Raw genomic sequence first — 18,030 nt, 5'->3', positions numbered from 1 at the left:
ATTAGCCTTGGTGCCAGATTGCCTTCATTGCATTAGCTGAGTTTAAAATTTGAGGTGGAAGAGCCGTAAGATGTTAGGCCAGGGAGCTAAGCAAGGCCTAATATTTAACCTTTATCCCTTTTTTAGGAGGTTAATTTTGGCTGCAAGTCTTTATTTCAGTGGACTTGAGGGTTTGTCTAAGACCCTCCCAGGATGAGAAGCAGGATCTTCAGCCTTTGAATCCACTCTTCCTCTCCCACACTACACTGGCTGTGTTCTACATCAGAGAGCCATGCCTTCAAAGGAAGCTGCTATGTGAGTTAGTTCAGTTAAGTAAAGAAAAGTGGAAGTTCAGTAATGTAACAGCAAATTCAAAAGTAGAGATTAAAATGGGGAAGTGAAAATGTATGTCAGTATAAAATGAAGGTAGATAATAGGAGAAGGTGTCAAAAGTGGTTAGTTAGTTGCTAATTAGTATGTCATTAGTATGACACCCCCCCTTCATTATTCTCTGTTCTCCATAAAAAATAAAATGGCTTAACTAGATAGATTTTATTTTTCTGTTCTCAGTCTAATAGTGAGCTCTCCCAGGCTAATGGAGCAGCTCTGCCATCCATAACATGACTTACATGGATGCTCCAGGCATCACCATTTACCAGCCAGAGGGGAAGGAAAGCAGAGAGAGAATACAGGGAAAGTACCTTTACCTTTAAGGAGATGATCTAGAAATTACACGTATCACTCCTGTTCGTGTCCCATTGGCCCCAGCTTAGTAAGTGATACACTTGGCTGCAAGTATAGTCTGTAGTCAGGCAGTTATGTGCCCTTCTAAAGTATAGGGGTTGCTATAATTAAAAGGAAGAAAGGGAGAGTGGGTACTGGAGGCCACCAATCTATGCCCCACTTGGTAATTTTTAAAAAATAGTATTGCCAGGATAGCATGACACTTTTTCTGAATGAAGATATGCTGTAAGATGGAAACATTTGAGAGTTAGTGTTGCCTGCTGCACAGTCGGTGAGATGAAGTTGTTACCATATGCGACTCACCAGATACAGAAAAATTCCTCACCTAGCCTTGAACAGGAAATACATTTTTGTTGAATGAAGCTACAGAGATTCCAGGGTTAATTATTTCCCCACAGTATAACCTAGTCTTTTCTGGCTAATACAACTTGGGTCTGAAATTGGTTTCCACTGAAAGAACGAAAAGAGATAGAACTAGTCAGAAAATACTTCTTTGGTATTCATTACTGTTGCTGTATCACACATTATCCCAAAACTTCAGGGTGTTAAACAACTATTTTATTTTGCTCAGGATTTTGTGATTTGGGAGTTTGGGGGAGGGCTCTGCTGGGCAGTTCTTGCTTAGGACCTTTCATGTGTTTGCAGTCAAATATGGGCTAGGGGTGCAGTCATGTGAAGGCTCACCTGGGCTGGGTGTCCCACATGCCTCATTCACATGCTGGTGGTTGATGCTGGCTGACAGTTGGGAGCTAAGGTAGGTCTTCTAGCAGGAGTAACTATAGGTAATATCTTCAGCTTTGTAAGCTGAGAGTAGTTCTAAGGATAGTTGGACTTCTTGCTGGGCAGCTGGCTTAGTGACTTCTTACTAGCCAGAGTGAGTGTCCCAGGAGAGCTAGGTGGGACCACATGGCCATTTCTGTCCTAGCCTCAGAAGTCCCACAGAAGCACTTCTGCTGCCGTCTGTTGGTCATAAGTGAGTCTTCAAGACATGAGGGGAGAGGACATAGATCCTGAATGCCTCTTGATGGGAGGAGTAGCAAAGAATCTGTAGACACATTTTGAAAGTGCTATAGCCATCAATGTATTAATGTTAAGCGAAAGGAAATGTGTGAAACTTCTAAAAGCTCTAGGACACTTTATTTTCAAATAGCCAGAGTGGGAACCAGCAGCATTTGCATATGCAAGAGGAGGCAAGCTGTCTAGCCTTTGTAAATATAAGGAGACTCAAGAGATGGGTACTTAATAAGGTAGAAGGTGGTAAATATCACATACACAAAAACCAGTTACTTCAGCTTTTCCTGTTTTGGGAAAAGGCAACTTTCAGAAATGTGTCTTCTGAAAATGCTTACAATCTTCTCCAGCTTTATGGTTCATAGCTATTTATTTTTTAATGCTAATCCTTCTTTTAAAATGTTAAATCCACCCATCAGAGAAATGATTTTCCTCTCTGTAATTATCGCTAGGATGGATGCTTTATGTTCTTTCTCACTGGGACCTCAAATAAAACCTCTGGTTTAGCAGTGGGTCTGTTATGGGCATGCGCTGTAGCTTTTAGCTGACACAACAAGAATTTTAGACAGAATGTCCTTTTTCTCATATGCGCAGTGGTATCACATCATTTATCAACATTTTTCTGTCAAAGTTCAGTTTGGATTTCCATTTTCTCTCGTGAGGTTTGCCCAAGTTTCTTATAGTTGTGTGTTTGCCTTTCACCAGCGGGAGTTTAGAAGTTGTCTGGTTCAGTCTCTTCTCTTGCTTGTGTGTGTACTGAGGAACCTGCTGTTTTCTGGCCCACCTTGTATTGAGGCTACCAATGTGTGCTTCCTGCCTTTTGCAGGCCTCTCCCTGAGGAGATGGTTCTAGTATTGAATAGAACTAGCCATGCTTTCACTAAATAACTTACCCAGACAGCAACATATGTCACAGTGAAAACCTCAAGGGCCACTGAAAATATTTACTTATTCAACAAATTGTTATTGAGGTTGTAAAAATATTTAAATGCTTTCATGCTAGTTGGTAAATAGCTGCTGCTCTAAACCTCCTGAGTAACATCCTACTTCCACAAGGACCCTTCCCTGGGACCTCTCAGACATAACCCCAACACATACAAGTCAGCAAGTCAAGGGTTGATATTCAGCGTAGCAGGAGGCCTCCAGGACTCTGCTCCTGGATAAAGTCCCTTCTATTCTGTTTGGTTGCTGCACTTTGTCTATATTATGTTCCTAGTTGTTAAGTACTTTCAGTATCACTCAGACCTTCCCTGCATTAGGTGCTGGGGATATGTAGCTGAACAAAATCCCAAGTCCTTGTCCTCTTGGAGTTACCTGCTTGCTTCATTTACTCACACATGCCCTACATTTTCCACAGAGGATAGAGGTGACTAACCAAGATGCAGTCTGTAAGATACAAAAGGATAAACCTAAGTAACAGTGCCAATTAGAGCAAAGACGAAATGTAAGTCAAAATAAAACTAAAGGTAAGAGTGGTATACCTACTAGTTCTGCCAAATATTGCTTTCTAGTTGCCAAGACAAAAGGGAAAATAAACGGTATTAGAAATAATGATACCCCTTCCCCCTTCCTATCTTTCCCTTCCCTTCTTGAACAATTCAATCCTGAAGACTTTAGGTAGGGCAGAGCAAAATAGTTGTCCACGTTGGTGGGGAGAGCCAGAGTAGGGTGAGGACGGCATTCACAAGTGGGGATGCCAGAGAAAGCCAGAGGGGACTGCCATAGGAAAGCCAGAGACCAAGTAGGGTACCTGTGTGGAGGGAGGTCCAGCGCAGGGTATCAGAGTTTGGAGCAGGGTGGGGTCGGAAAGTTGTACCTGCAGAAAGGCAGCTAGGCTTGAGGTGTCAGAGTGAGGAGGGTATCAGCATGGGAGGCCTGCCTAATGCAGGGAGTTGAATGCCAAGCATGTTGAGGGGGGCATCCATATGTGTATGTGTGTGGGATGGGCAGCATGGAGTATAAGAGGCTGAACAGGGCAAGGGAGGCATCAACACCGTGTGTGTACATGTGTGTGGTTGTGTGTGTAGGAAACACCCACATTGCAGAATCAGGGCCTGAGTTGTGTGAGGAGTGCATCAATGCAGTGGGGGATTATGACTTGATGTTGGGAATTGAATCTAAGTGGGATTGTGGATGTCCTTGCATGGGGTGGCCTGAGATGGGGAGTGAGGGCCTGAGAAGGGTGAGGTAGACATCCACCTGGGGTGGGAGCAGGTATGGGGAGTCAAAGCCTGAACAGGGTGAGGAGGCTGTGTACACATTGGAATAGTTCTTGCAGGAGGTTGGGACCCAAGCAGCGTGAAGAGGACTTGAATACATGGAGTGGCCTAACCCAAGTGGGGTTAGGAGGCCTTGATGCAGGGGCTTGAGTGGCCTGGCATAGTGAGTAGGAGCTCAGATAGGGGTGACGAGGGCAGTTGCTAAGTTCTACAAGTGATCTGTGTATCACTGGTTCCCATGTGTTATCATTCATGGAATGATAACATTTCCAGAGAACAAAACAAAAATTGGGGAGTTTGATGAAGTTTTTAACTTTTTGTGCTCATAAGTAAGGAGAATTTTTTAAACTTCTATCTACTGTTAACATCATTTTGTAAAAGAAAGGGCATTTTATTACTGAGAAAAAGTAAAGAAGAAAAAAAGGAGAAATCCTCTTGGAATAAAAGAGTCCTGTCAATTAAACAAATTTACTTTTTGTTTTTTGTGGGTTTTTTTAATGTTTTACTATCAACTAGTAAAACTTCAGTAGAAAGCAGCATTTGGGAAACTTTTTACCTAGCTACCACCAGACAATAGCAAATATAGAAGCTTAGGTAAAGTCTGCCCTTCTGAAATAATTCCCAAGAATACACAGGAACCTTCTGAGCCCCATGCAAAGTGAGAACAATGTTAGAGTTGCACGATTCACTTAGTTTTGACTTTTGGGGGAAAAGACAATTATAACAGATATTTTATTCAGACTTTTAATTTTAACTTTTATGGATTTATATTGGAGAACTAAGTTCATTCATTATTGATACCAACTAGCACCATTATAATTTTATATAAAATAGCCTATATTCTTGAAATTAATCAAAATATGCACCATTAAAAGTAGCATATTATTATTGCTTCGTAAAATTTGGCCACTGAGAATTACATATCTTAAAGTTTTTAAAAAGATGTTATTTAGTTCAACTCTGTACCTTCAAACAAACAAGCTTGCATTGCTATTTTCAGATGAGGGAGCTGAGGACCGATGAAAGTATAAGATTTACCTGAAGATTCTGAATTCTGCTTATGATAGTCCAAACATTTCCTATTTGGAGTACTGTCACTCTTAATTCTCAAATGACAGAAGAAAATCAAAATAAATTTCCAGACACAGATGTATAGCCCAGATTTTCACCCATGGTATTCAAGGTCTTACAGAGCTATGTGATGCACAACTGTAATTGTGCAAAGGACCGGAAAAGAAGGGTTTTTTTTAATGGGTTGTTGTTGACTGTGTTATTTTTATTACTTAAGGGGACGGACTTAATTTCTCAAATCAAATTGCCTGGCATTTATTATACCCTTAAAGTAGATAATGCATCTACTTTCATTTCAGAAAATTAAGGCATTTTTATTTCATTCTTTTTATTATTGCCAAACAAAACATTAAGAGTACTCTTAAAGAATTGTAAATTTTATAGCAACATTTTAACAAAAAAGATGACTATGATACAAGATCTTTTTTTTTTTTTTTTTAAAGATTTTATTTTTTTCCTTTTTCTCCCCAAAGCCCCCCGGTACATAGTGGTATATTCTTCGTTGTGGGTCCTTCTAGTTATGGCACGTGGGACGCCGCCTCAGCATGGTCCGATGAGCAGTGCCATGTCCGCACCCAGGATTCGAACTGACAAAACACTGGGCCGCCTGCAGCGGAGTGCACGAACTCAACCACTTGGCCATGGGGCCAGCCCCTATGATACAAGATCTTTAAAATTAAAGTCAGTGATAGTACAATGTCAGGCATTTTTCAAAAAATCTAACATTAAATGTTAGAAGTGTTTCTTAGATTGAGATATTGAAGAAGCAGTATACTAAAAATTGAGATGCAACATCAGACTTGTAAATATTTGTACTTAGGATGAGTGTTCGATAATAAAAATATCCATGATCATATATAGAATAGAAGTTATCAAAAGGGCACTATGAAAAAAGTCATGATTCTATTATGAAAAACTTCAAACCTACAAGAGGTAGAAAAAAGAATAAATTACCCAAACTTGGTGGCTTAAAAGAACAGAAATTTAGCCTCTTACAGTTGTAGAAGCTAGAGTCCAAACTCAAGAGGAAAAAATATCAAAGGAAACAAACAGAAGCATAAGAGAGATGTAGAACATGGTCGAAAGTTTTAGCAGAGTATAGTTGGAGTCCCAGAAAGAGAGGAGAGAGAGCATAGAACAGAAGCAATAATTGAAGAAATAGTGGACAAGAACATTTCCAATCTGGGGTAAGACATCAGCCCACAGATTCAAGAAGTTCAGCAACCCCGAGCAGGGAAAATGCAAATGAAACCATACCTCAGCACACCATAGTCAAGTTGAAAACCAAAGATGAATAGAAAACCTTAAAAGTAATCAGAGGAAAAAAAAAGACAAGTTATTAAATGACATATGTAATGACATTTTTTCTGGTAGTGACAAAAGCCTGCCAATTTAGAATTATCATCTCAAGATGATATAACAGAGAACAAATTTATCCTTTTGCCTTAAACAAAAAATCTAAACAAAATATATAAAATAATGATTTTCTGGCTTTGGCCATCAGGCAGCACAACACATTGATCCCTGAGAGGAGGGAAACAAAAAAGATGAGCCCTGAAATTTCCTCACTTACTGGCTGGAGGGTTTCCATGCTGGAGTGTGGGACGGAGGAATCCTTGTGAAGTTTAGCAGTCTCTCTGAGTTGAGGAGGTGGGAGTTGGGAGTCTTGAGAGGCCACAGTGATTTGAGTGTGCAGTCTAAAGTACTGGAAAGGAGAGAGCTGCATAGGGAGTGTTCTCCAGGGGTCTGTAGTACCTCTCAAGTCTTCATCTGAATATTGAGCAGTGCATGCATGTGAGAAAGCTCCCTGAGGCTGGGAATAGAACCCCTTGAAAGTATTAGAGGGAACAGTCTTTACACAGAAACTGGAATCGTTTGTGTTCTTACCAACCACAGTGGAAAAACCTTGTGATTTCTGGGACATTAGGTAGAGTATTCAGAAGGGTTTTGCCTTAGTAGTGAGGAAAATTAGTCCTAGACTAAAGGCTACTCCAGTCCTTCAGTAGGTAATGGGTAAATAAACTGTTAAATCCAGACAATGGAATATGTTCAGCACTAAAAAGAAATGAACTATCAAGCCATGAAAAGACATGGAGGAATATTAAATGCATAATACTAAGTGAAAGAAGCCAATCTGAAAAACTTATATACTGTATGATTCTAAGGAAAGGAAAAGAATGAATAGGCAGAGCACAGAGGGCTTTTAGGTCAGTAAAAATAATTTATATGATACCCTTAATAATGGATATATGTCATTATACGTTTGTCCAAACCCATAGAAAGTACACCACCAAGAGTGACCCATAAGATAAACTGCACTTTGGGTGATAATGCTGTGTCAGTGGATGTTCATCAGTCATAACAAATGTACCACCCTGGTGGGGGATGTTGTTAATGTGGGAAGCAGTGCATGTGTAGGGGCAGAGGTTACATGGGAAATCTGTACCTTCCCCTCAATTTTTCTGTGAACCTAAAACTGCTTTGAAAAAAAATAGTCTAAAAAAAGCAAAGCACAAAACCTGTTATCCTGGAATCCTAAACTTGATGAAAATATCCTTCAAGATGAAAGTGAAATGAAAACATTTTAAATTACACAAATTTAAATTTTAAAAAAATGGCAGGATTCATGTCCAGCAGACCTGCACTACAAGAAATACCAAAGTAGTTCTTCAGGATGAAGGGAAATAATACTAGGTGAAAACTCAGGTCTTTAGAATGAGTGAAGAGCACCAGAAATGGTAAATATGTAGGTTAAAATAATAACTTTTTTCTTACCTGATTATGTAAGAGACAACTGATCGTTGAAATTTTAAAAATGTGCTGTAGGGTTTATAACATAGAAATAAAATTTATGATGATATAAAGGATGAGAGTAGGGCAAATGGAAGTATACTGTTGTAAGTTTCTTACGCTATACATAAATGTTAGACTGTGATAAGATCAAACTGTATATTGTACACTCTAGAACAATCATTAAGAAAATAAAAGATAATTAAGGAGATAATCAAACACTACAAAAGTACATGTTTAAACAAAAGTCAGGAAAGGAGGAAAAAAATATTAATGAGACATAAAAATATGGTGATGATACAACAGATACCAATGAAATACAAGAGATCATAAGAGAATACTATGAAAAACTATATGCCAACAAATTGAACAACCTGGAAGAAATGGACAAATTCCTAGACTCCTACAATCTCCCCAAACTGAATCAGGAAGAAATGGAGAATCTGAATAGACCAATCACAAGTAAGGAAATAGAAACGGTAATCAAAAACCTCCCCAAAAACAAGAGTCCAGGACCAGACGGCTTCTCTGGAGAATTCTACCAAACATTCAAAAAAGACTTAATACCTGTTCTCCTCAAACTGTTCCAGAAAATTGAGAAAGATGGAGAACTCCCTAACACATTCTATGAAGCCAACATCACTCTGATCCCCAAACCTGACAAGGACAACACAAAGAAGGAGAACTACAGGCCGATATCACTGATGAACATAGATGCAAAAATCCTCAACAAAATTTTGGCAAACCGATTACAGCAATACATCAAAAAGATTATACACCATGATCAAGTGGGATTTATACCAGGGACACAGGGATGGTTCAACATCCGCAAGTCAATCAACGTGATACACTACATCAACAAAATGAAAAACAAAAACCACATGATCATCTCAATAGATGCAGAGAAAGCATTCGACAAGATCCAACACCCATTTATGATAAAAACCCTCAGTAAAATGGGCATAGAAGGAAAGTACCTCAACATAATAAAGGCCATATATGATAGACCCACAGCCAACATCATACTCAATGGACAAAAGCTGAAAGCCATCCCTCTGAGGACAGGAACAAGACAAGGGTGCCCACTTTCACCACTCCTATTCAACATAGTACTGGAGGTGCTGGCCAGAGCAATTCGGCAGGAAAAAGAAATAAAAGGAATCCAAATAGGTAACAAAGAAGTAAAACTCTCGTTGTTTGCAGACGACATGATCTTATACATAGAAAACCCCAAAGAATCCACAGAAAAACTATTAGAAATAATCAACAACTACAGCAAAGTAGCAGGGTGTAAAATTAACGTGCATAAATCAGTAGCATTTCTATACACTAACAATAAACTAACAGAAAAAGAACTCAAGAACTCTATCCCATTCACAATCGCAACGAAAAGAATAAAATACCTTGGGATAAACTTAACCAAGGAAGTGAAGGATCTATACAATGAAAACTACAAGACTTTCTTGAAAGAAATAGGCGATGACATAAAGAGATGGAAAAACATTCCTTGTACATGGATTGGAAGAATAAACATAGTTAAAATGTCCATACTACCTAAAGCAATATACAGATTCAATGCTATCCCAATCAGAATCCCAAGAACATTCTTCACAGAAATTGAACAAACAATCCTAAAATTCATATGGGGGAACAAAAGACCACGAATTGCTAAAGCAATCCTGAGCAAGAAAAACAAAGCCGGCGGAATCACAATCCCCGATTTCAAAACATACTACAAAGCTACAGTGATCAAAACAGCATGGTACTGGTACAAAAACAGGTCCACAGATCAATGGAACAGAATTGAAAGCCCAGAGATAAAACCACACATCTATGGACAGCTAATCTTCGACAAAGGAGCAGAGGGCCTACAATGGAGAAAAGAAAGTCTCTTCAACAAATGGTGCTGGGAAAACTGGACAGCCACATGCAAAAGATTGAAAATTGACCATTCTTTTTCACCACACACCAAAATAAACTCAAAATGGATCAAAGACCTAAAGATTAGGCCTGAGACAATAAGTCTTTTGGAAGAGAATATAGGCAGTACACTCTTTGACATCAGTTTCAAAAGAATCTTTTCGGACACTGTAACTCCTCAGTTGAGGGAAACAATAGAAAGAATAAACAAATGGGACTTCATCAGACTAAAGAGCTTCTTCAAGGCAAGGGAAAACAGAATTGAAACAAAAAAACAGCTCACTAATTGGGAAAAAATATTTACAAGCCACATATCCGACAAAGGGTTAATCTCCATAATATACAAAGAACTCACACTGCTTAACAACAAAAAAACAAACAACCCGATCAAAAAATGGGCAGAGGACATGAACAGACATTTCTCAAAAGAAGATATGAATATGGCCAATAGACACATGAAAAGATGTTCATCATCGCTAATCATCAGGGAAATGCAAATCAAAACTACACTAAGATATCACCTTACCCCCGTTAGATTGGCAAAAACATCCAAAACCAAGAACGACAAATGTTGGAGAGGTTGTGGAGAAAGAGGAACCCTCATACACTGTTGGTGGGAATGCAAACTGGTACAGCCACTATGGAAAACAGTATGGAGATTTCTCAAAAAGTTAAAAATAGAAATACCCTATTACCCAGCCATCCCATTACTGGGTATCTATCCTAAGAACCTGATAACAGATATCTCAAGAGTCCGTTGCACCCCTATGTTCATCGCAGCATTATTTACAATAGCCAAGACGTGGAACCAGCCTACATGCCCAGAAACTGATGACTGGATAAAGAAGATGTGGTATATATACACAATGGAATACTACTCAGCCATAAAAAAAGACGAAATTGGCCCATTCACAACAACGTGGATGGACCTCGAGGGCATTATGTTAAGCGAAATAAGTCAGTCAGAGAAAGACGATCTCTATATGACTCCACTCATAGGTGGAAATTAGTATATTGAGAAGGAGATCTGATCAGTGGTTACCAGGGAAAAGGGGGGGTGGGGGGAGGGTACGGAGGGGGAAGTGGTGTACCCACAACATGACTAACAAAAATGTACAACTGAAGTCTCACAAGCTTGTAATCTATCATAACATTAATAAAAAAATAAATAAAGAAAAAAAAAAAAGAAAAAAAAAATATGGTGATGATAGACTCAAACTCAACTATGTGAATGTTACATTAAATGTAAGTGGATTAAACATTGAAATGCAAAGATCATATATCTGTATTAAAAAAACAAGACACATCTGAAAATGAAATTAAGAAAGCAATTCCATTTACAGTAGCCTCAAAAAGAATAAAATACTTAGAAATAAATTTAACAAGATAACTGCAAAAATTGTACTCTGAAGACTACAAAACACTGTTGAAAGAAATTAAAGAAGGCTCAAATTAATGGAAAGCTATCCTGTGTTCATGGATCAGATGACTGAATATTGTTAAGATGGCAATATTTCCTAAATTGATCTACAGATTCAGTGCAATCCCTATCAGTTTCTCAACTGGCATCTTTGCAGAAATGGACAAACTAATCCTAAAATTCATATGGAAACACAAAGGATCCCAAGTAGCCAAAGCAGTCTTGAGAGAGAAGAACAAAATTAAACGATTCACACTTCTCTATTTCAAAAATTACTACAATGCTACAGTAATCAAAATGGTGTGGTACTAGCATAAGGGTAGACATAGAGATCAATGGAGTAGAATTAACAGTCAGACATAAACCTCATATTTACAGTAAGTTGATTTTCTTAAAGGATATCAAGACCATCCGGTGGGGAAAGAATAGTCTTTTCAACAAATGACATTGGGACAACTGGATATACATGTACAAAAGAATGTATTGGAGCTCTTACCTCACTCCATATGTTTTATAAGATTTAAAGATTCTTTTGATGTCCAAACACAACATAGTAATACTCAGATAGATGAAAGGCAAGACTCTTTGTTACTTACAGCTCCAAATAAGAGAAGGCTGTCATATAGGCCACATGAGGTTTCACCTGAGGACAGGGTAACAGCATTCTTGAGCTGTAAGGTGCAGCTTAGTAGGGCAAGTGGAGTAGGGTTAGCTAGGTTTCACAGTCTCCCTCTAGATTGGCTAATTTGAATTATTCTCTGGGCTCTAGGGCATAAGAACTGTACCATGTTATCTAGTACTTGTCTCTGGGGCAATTAGGATGGGCATGTACTGGCCCCAGAGTGTGAGAGCCTGATAAGGGAAGTGGTTGGGTGTGGACTTAAATCAGTTGCTCAAGAAGGAGAACTGATCAGTCTCTAGCCAGGGCTGCAAAACTGAGTCAAGACAGCATTTCAGAAAAATCCAAAGCTGGGGCTGGCCCCGTGGACAAGTAGTTAAGATCGCACGCTCCACTTCAGCAGCCCAGGGTTTCACCAGTTCACATCCCGGGCACAGAAATGGCACTGCTCGTCAGGCCATGCTGAGGCGGCGTCCCACATAGCACAGCCAGAGGCACTCACAACTAGAATATACAACTATGTACTGGGGGACTTTGGGGAGAAGAAAAAGAAACCCAAAGCCAAATTACACCATATAAAGAAATTAACTCAAAATGGATCAAAGACCTAAATGTAAGAACTAAAACTGTAAATCTCTTAGAAGAAAACATAGGCATAAATTTTCACAACCTTGAATTAGGCAATGGTTTCTTAGATATGACACCAAAAGCACAAGTGATAAACAAGAAAGTTGATAAGTTGGGCTTCATCAAAATTAAAAACTTTTGTTTTGGGGCCAGCCCAGTGGCACAGCAGTTAAGTGCACATGTGGCGCTTCGGCAGCCCAGGGTTTGCCAGTTCGGATCCCAGGTATGGACATGGCACCACTTGGCAAGCCGTGCTGTGGCAGGTATCCCACATATAAAGTAGAGGAAGATGGGCATGAATGTTAGCTCAGGGCCAGGCTTCCTCAGCAAAAAGAGGAGGATTGGCAGCAGATGTTAGCTCAGGGCTAATCTTCCTGGAAAAAAAAAAAAAAACTTTTGTGTAGACAATCCACATAATGGGGGATAATTTTTGCAAATCATATGTCTGATAAGGGACTTATATCCAGAATATTCAGAGAACTATTAGAACTTGTCTTTCATCCTTAATAATCTTTTGTCTGCTTGATGTGTCAGATAATGAGGGCTATGCATGTTTGGCTTGCTTTTTATGTTTCAAGGCAATACTGTTAGGTACATGCAGAATCGAGTTTGTTTTATCATCTTGGTGGATTGTTCATTTTGTTTTATTTTTAGGTTTAATCTGTTTTTATCCTGTTAGTGTATTTTACCTTAAATTCTGCTTTATCTGATATTAATATTGATATATCAACTTTCTTTTGGTTAATATTTGCCTAATATATCTTTTTTCCATCCCTTTACTCATTTTTTGTGATTTTGCTTAGGTATGTCTCTTCCAAGGGGCATATAGCTGAATTTTCTTGTTGTTTAGATATATCTTTTTCAATCAATAAATATATTTTTAAAATTTTATATTCATTCCTATAATGTCATTTTACAATTAATAATTTTAATGTCTCCATTTATAACTACTAATGTATTTGAACTTATTTTCTACCATATTTTGTTTTTTACCTTTCTTGTTTTGTTTTTTTCCCCCTCTTTTTGCCTTCTATTTGGTTGGGAAACTTTTTTTTGCATTCTTTCTCCCTCTATTATTTTAGAGACTACAGAATTTAGTTCTATTTGTTTAGTGGTTAGCCTTAATTCTTTTTACAGGAAATTTTGAACATAAAAAAAGACAATATTGAGGCCAGCCCGGTGGGGTAGTGGTTAAGTTCACGCACTCTGCTTCGGTGGCCCAGGGTTCACAGGTTCAGATCCCAGGCGTAAACCCAGCAGCGCTCATCAAGCCACACTGTGGTGGCATCCCATATAAAGTAGAGCAAGATTGGCATAGATGTTAGCTCAGTGACAGTCTTCCTCAAGCAAAAAGAGGAAGATTGGCTACAGATGTTAGCTCCAGGCTAATCTTCCTCACACACACAGAAAAAAACAATAATGTAATGAACTCTCATGTACCTAAACCCAATTTCCACAGTTATCATTCATGGACAATCTTATTCCATATATACTCCCTCCATCCCATTTCCCTCTTCCTATGTTAATTCGAAGCCATTCCCAAACATCATGTAATTTCATCCCTAAATATTTTAGTTGTGTGTGTGTGTAGCATTTGTTACATATTTACACAAAATCATAATTACACCTCAGACAAAATTAATGGTAATCTGGTAATCATTTAATATCGTCAAATATCCAGTAGATATTCAAAATATTTTTTTTTGTCTTATGTAACTTTCCTTTTTATAGTGTGTTTGACTTATATAATAATGTGCATATGTTGCAGTTGGTTGTTATATCTCCTTTGTCTGTTTGTTGTCATTTAGGGGTATGTGTGTAAGCAAGGGTCTTAGATGATAATTTAGCTAGTTTAAAATTCTAGATTGAGGTAATTTTACTTCAGCACTTTGTCATTACTCCTTTTTCTTTTGGTCTCTGTTATTACTAGTTAAGAGTTTGTTGTCAGTTCAATTGTAGGTAGTTGTTTTTTCCCTGAGAGCCCTTAAGATATTCTCTGTATCATTGATGTTATTCAGTTTCTCTGTTATATATATAGTTATTGGTTTATTTATTCTGCTTCATTCTCAAGTCTACTTTTAATTTGAGGACTCATGTCTGTCTTCAATTATGGAAAATTATCAGTTTTATCTCTTTAAATATTGCTGCTGTTACTCCATCTTATCTCTTTTTCTTTAGCTAAGTTTTGTTAGAGTGTCTCAATCTGTCCTCCATATCTTTTAATTTTGCTTTAATGTTTTTTAATCTATTTCCACCAGTCCCTGCCATGTGCATATACCCTCAAATGTCAGTGGAATCTTGTCCATGAACTCAATCACCAAGCTCTCTTTTGTTCAATTGACAACACCAGGGAAGGCCAATTTAGCATCTAACCATTGAGAAGAGTTCAGCTTTTTATAACCTAAATGTTTATTAGTAGGGGAATGATTAGGTCACCTTTTGTGTTTCTATAAAGTAGTTATTTAGAACACTATGTAGTAGTTAAAAAGTTGTTGACCTATATTACTGACATGGAAAAATTGCTAAGATATATTACGAAAAAAGCAAATACAAACAATACATACAGAAGACATCATAGGTATATAACTTTAATTTATATACTTATTAGTCAAGTTTAGAGCCAACTATCAAGTTTAGAGGACACTAGGGTCCTCTAGAAGACTACCCTCACTTCTGATACCATCTGCAAATTTATGGGGTTTCCAAGACCACCCTCATGCTTACTAATTTTCCAGAAATGCTCACTGAATACTCAATGAAAGCTATTATACTCATGGTTATGGTTTATTACAGGGAAAGCCTACAGATCAAAATTAGCCAAAGGAAGAAACACATAGGGCAGAGTCTGGGAGGGTTCCAAATGCAAAATTTCCACTTTCCCCAGGGCACATTACCATTCTGGCATTGATGTGTGACAATACACATCAAGTATTGCCACCCAAGGGAGCTCACACAAACTTCACGTTTGAGTTTTTATTGGGGCTTTATTACTTAGGCACGATTGATTGATTGATTGATTGCCCACGATTGAACTCAGTCTCCAGATCTAACTCATAGCTCTTACCCTGCATCACATGGTTTCTGGCATGGCCATTCCCTACCCTAAGACTTGGGCAGGGCCAGCTCTACTTTAAGACCCAGTTTGGTCAGCTACACTCCTATCAGGTCACATAAGTTATCTCCCAGAAATCAACAGCAAAAGACACTCCTGTCAGGTTAGATAAATTATCTCCCAGAAGTCAAAGCCAGGCATCTCTTTAGACAAGGCCAAATTCTTTACTATTACACTTATATGCAAGGATTACAAATATATTTTAAGATTTGGAAGAACATATGTCAAACCGAGGACAATAGTTATGTCTGGAGAGGGAAGTGATATTAGTGGTAGTCAAGGGGTACTTAGTGGGTTTTGTATGTTTAAATTTTCAGTACTGTATAATTTTTAAATTATTTTTAAATGGAAAGACTGATATTAGACCAACTGGGAAAATGGGAAAATAGGTCAAATTCAATAGAATGAAACTCATTATGTCCAGATACAAAAAGGTGAGCTGTCAGGAAGAATCCTACTGTTCTGAAAAAGATGAGAATAGACCAGCTATTTCAAGATAGCATGAAATGACCATGGTCATAGTCTGGGCATGACTTTGGTATAGCTATCAGGTTTAACAGGAAACATCATCAGGAATGTACAAGTAGAATGTACACTTTGAAGAAATCATAGTTTATTTATAGTAACATCCCCATCAGTTGTTTGACCAGTTTTAGAATCCAGTATATATCCTTGGCTCTTTGAAAATAAGGTTGTATAAATATGAACATTTGTTACATCTATATTTGGGTACATGGGTGTTATTCTCTGTGCTTTTTTGTTTAATGTTTAGAATACTATTAGATCATTAAACTCCAGGGTGATTTATGACTGCCTAGGAATGTGGGGATTCATGTTATACCTTTACATGGTTCCAAGTCTAAGTGAATGACTTTCCAAGACAGAGGAGAATCATTTTTCCATCAAGTATATAGAGATATGTTTTCTCTTCTCCTAGACTGCCAATAAATATAAAAAAATGATTTAGAAGAGAGTTGCAAAAGTTATAAATGTTTGGGTTTTTTTTAGAATGGAGAAAAGCATTTTGGTGACAGTAATAGTGATTTTCGTGTATATGAAGTTTTAATCTCAAAAGAAATAACCAAGTAGTTTGGCAAGTGGGAAGTTTGGGAATCAGGGAAGCACTCATATTTGTTGAGAACCTACTATAAACTGTGCCAAGAGCTTCTTATCTGTTATCTCATTTTAATCTCTTGCCCATTTATATGACAGGCCTCATCTCCCTGTTATGGATGAGGAACCCAAGGCCCTAGGAAAAAAACAATTTGTGTGATATCACCAATAGTAGTGCTAGGAGAAAATGTTATAAAGTATAGCATACGTTATGTACATTATAAGGAGGAATGTTTATTTACTAATGATGAAAATTCTTAAGCATTGTGGTTGCTCACCTAGGAAAATTTAGCAACTTTTCTTCCTTCTCTGGAAGTATGACGCTTATTTTCATGATAATAAGAATAGGTCTGTCCAAAGACAGAGGAGATAGACCACATGAGCTTGCGAAGTTTCTTCTAAGTCTTAAGATACTATAATTTAGTATTTTTATGATTTCAAGTGTGTTCTTACTTATTTCCTTTTTCTCAAGGTGGATGATATAAAAGCAGCTGTGATGGATTTGAAGGAAAAGAAGATCCGTAGTCTAAGTGAAGAGGCCAAAATAGGAGCACATGGAAAACCAGTGATTTTTCTCCATCCTAAAGACTGTGGTGGTGTCCTTGTGGAATTGGAGCAAGCTTGATATATATTTGCAAGAAACTAATTGGGCTGAAAAAGCCTCATCAAAATGTACTTTGGCATTGAGTCCTTTACTGCTTCTATCACTTTTCAAAGCTAAAAAGTAAATTGCACAAAGAGATTTTTTAAATTATTCATATATATGTTCGTTAATTACTTTGGATTTTTTTTCCTGATTTGGAGAAAACCTTGATTACTGAATACTTGGGGAATATTATTAAAATCATATTCATAGAAATAAATTATTTCTGTTCCAAAATGAGGTAATTGAGTGTAATGTGTTGACTGTATGAAAGGATCTGTGTGTGTGTGTATGTATGAGGTGAGATAGATACACAAAGGAATTATGAAAGGACAGCTGACAGTTGCATGGCCATATGTTTGGAACAAAATGGTTTCTAAGGATGTTATGGAGAGTTTTTTAGAGCAAACTGTTTAAGGAGTTTTAACCTCAACATTTTTGCTCTTCTGGAACAACTCACGTTCACAAGTTCCTCATGGGCAGGTGCTTTGGGTGATAGTGCTAGATGTATGAATAGGAAGTTTTGTGGAAAACGTGGTGCATGATCTAGTGGGTGCATAGACAGCTGAATTATTGTTTTAATCAGTGGACATGGAGAGGGCAGTGAATTTGTAGAGTTATCTATTACTCAGGTGCCAGAACACCACCACAGGTCCTAGAGGAATATACAAAATGAATAGCAACCCATTTCCAAAAAGCTTATGGTCCAGTTGGGAAAACTTTAGTGAAATAAATGTAAATACTTACAAAACAACATGAATGA

At 37.8% G+C, this 18,030-nt stretch overlaps 1 protein-coding gene across 3 annotated transcripts in view; it reads left to right on the top strand.

Annotated features, from left to right (window-relative positions):
* MCEE (methylmalonyl-CoA epimerase) overlaps positions 1–17,507 on the top strand; it is a 28,244-nt gene extending 10,737 nt beyond the window's left edge. The window contains exons 3-5 of one of the 3 annotated variants that reach the window (XR_011424450.1): positions 127–294; positions 3,091–3,177; positions 17,097–17,507. Coding sequence is in view for 1 of the 3 variants with exons in the window: in XM_014733942.3 (XP_014589428.1) it covers positions 17,097–17,249 (153 nt within the window). In the remaining 2 variants the exon portion in view is untranslated. The remainder of the gene's footprint in view (positions 1–126; positions 295–3,090; positions 3,178–17,096) is intronic. The other 2 variants (XR_011424445.1, XM_014733942.3) reach the window with 2 other exon arrangements.
* The last annotated feature ends 523 nt before the right edge of the window (positions 17,508–18,030 follow it).

Source organism: Equus caballus, chromosome 1, assembly GCF_041296265.1.
Source record: "Equus caballus isolate H_3958 breed thoroughbred chromosome 1, TB-T2T, whole genome shotgun sequence".
Taxonomy (NCBI): domain Eukaryota; kingdom Metazoa; phylum Chordata; class Mammalia; order Perissodactyla; family Equidae; genus Equus; species Equus caballus.
Note: the sequence above shows the minus strand (reverse complement) of the source record. Positions and strands in the feature narration are given on the sequence as shown.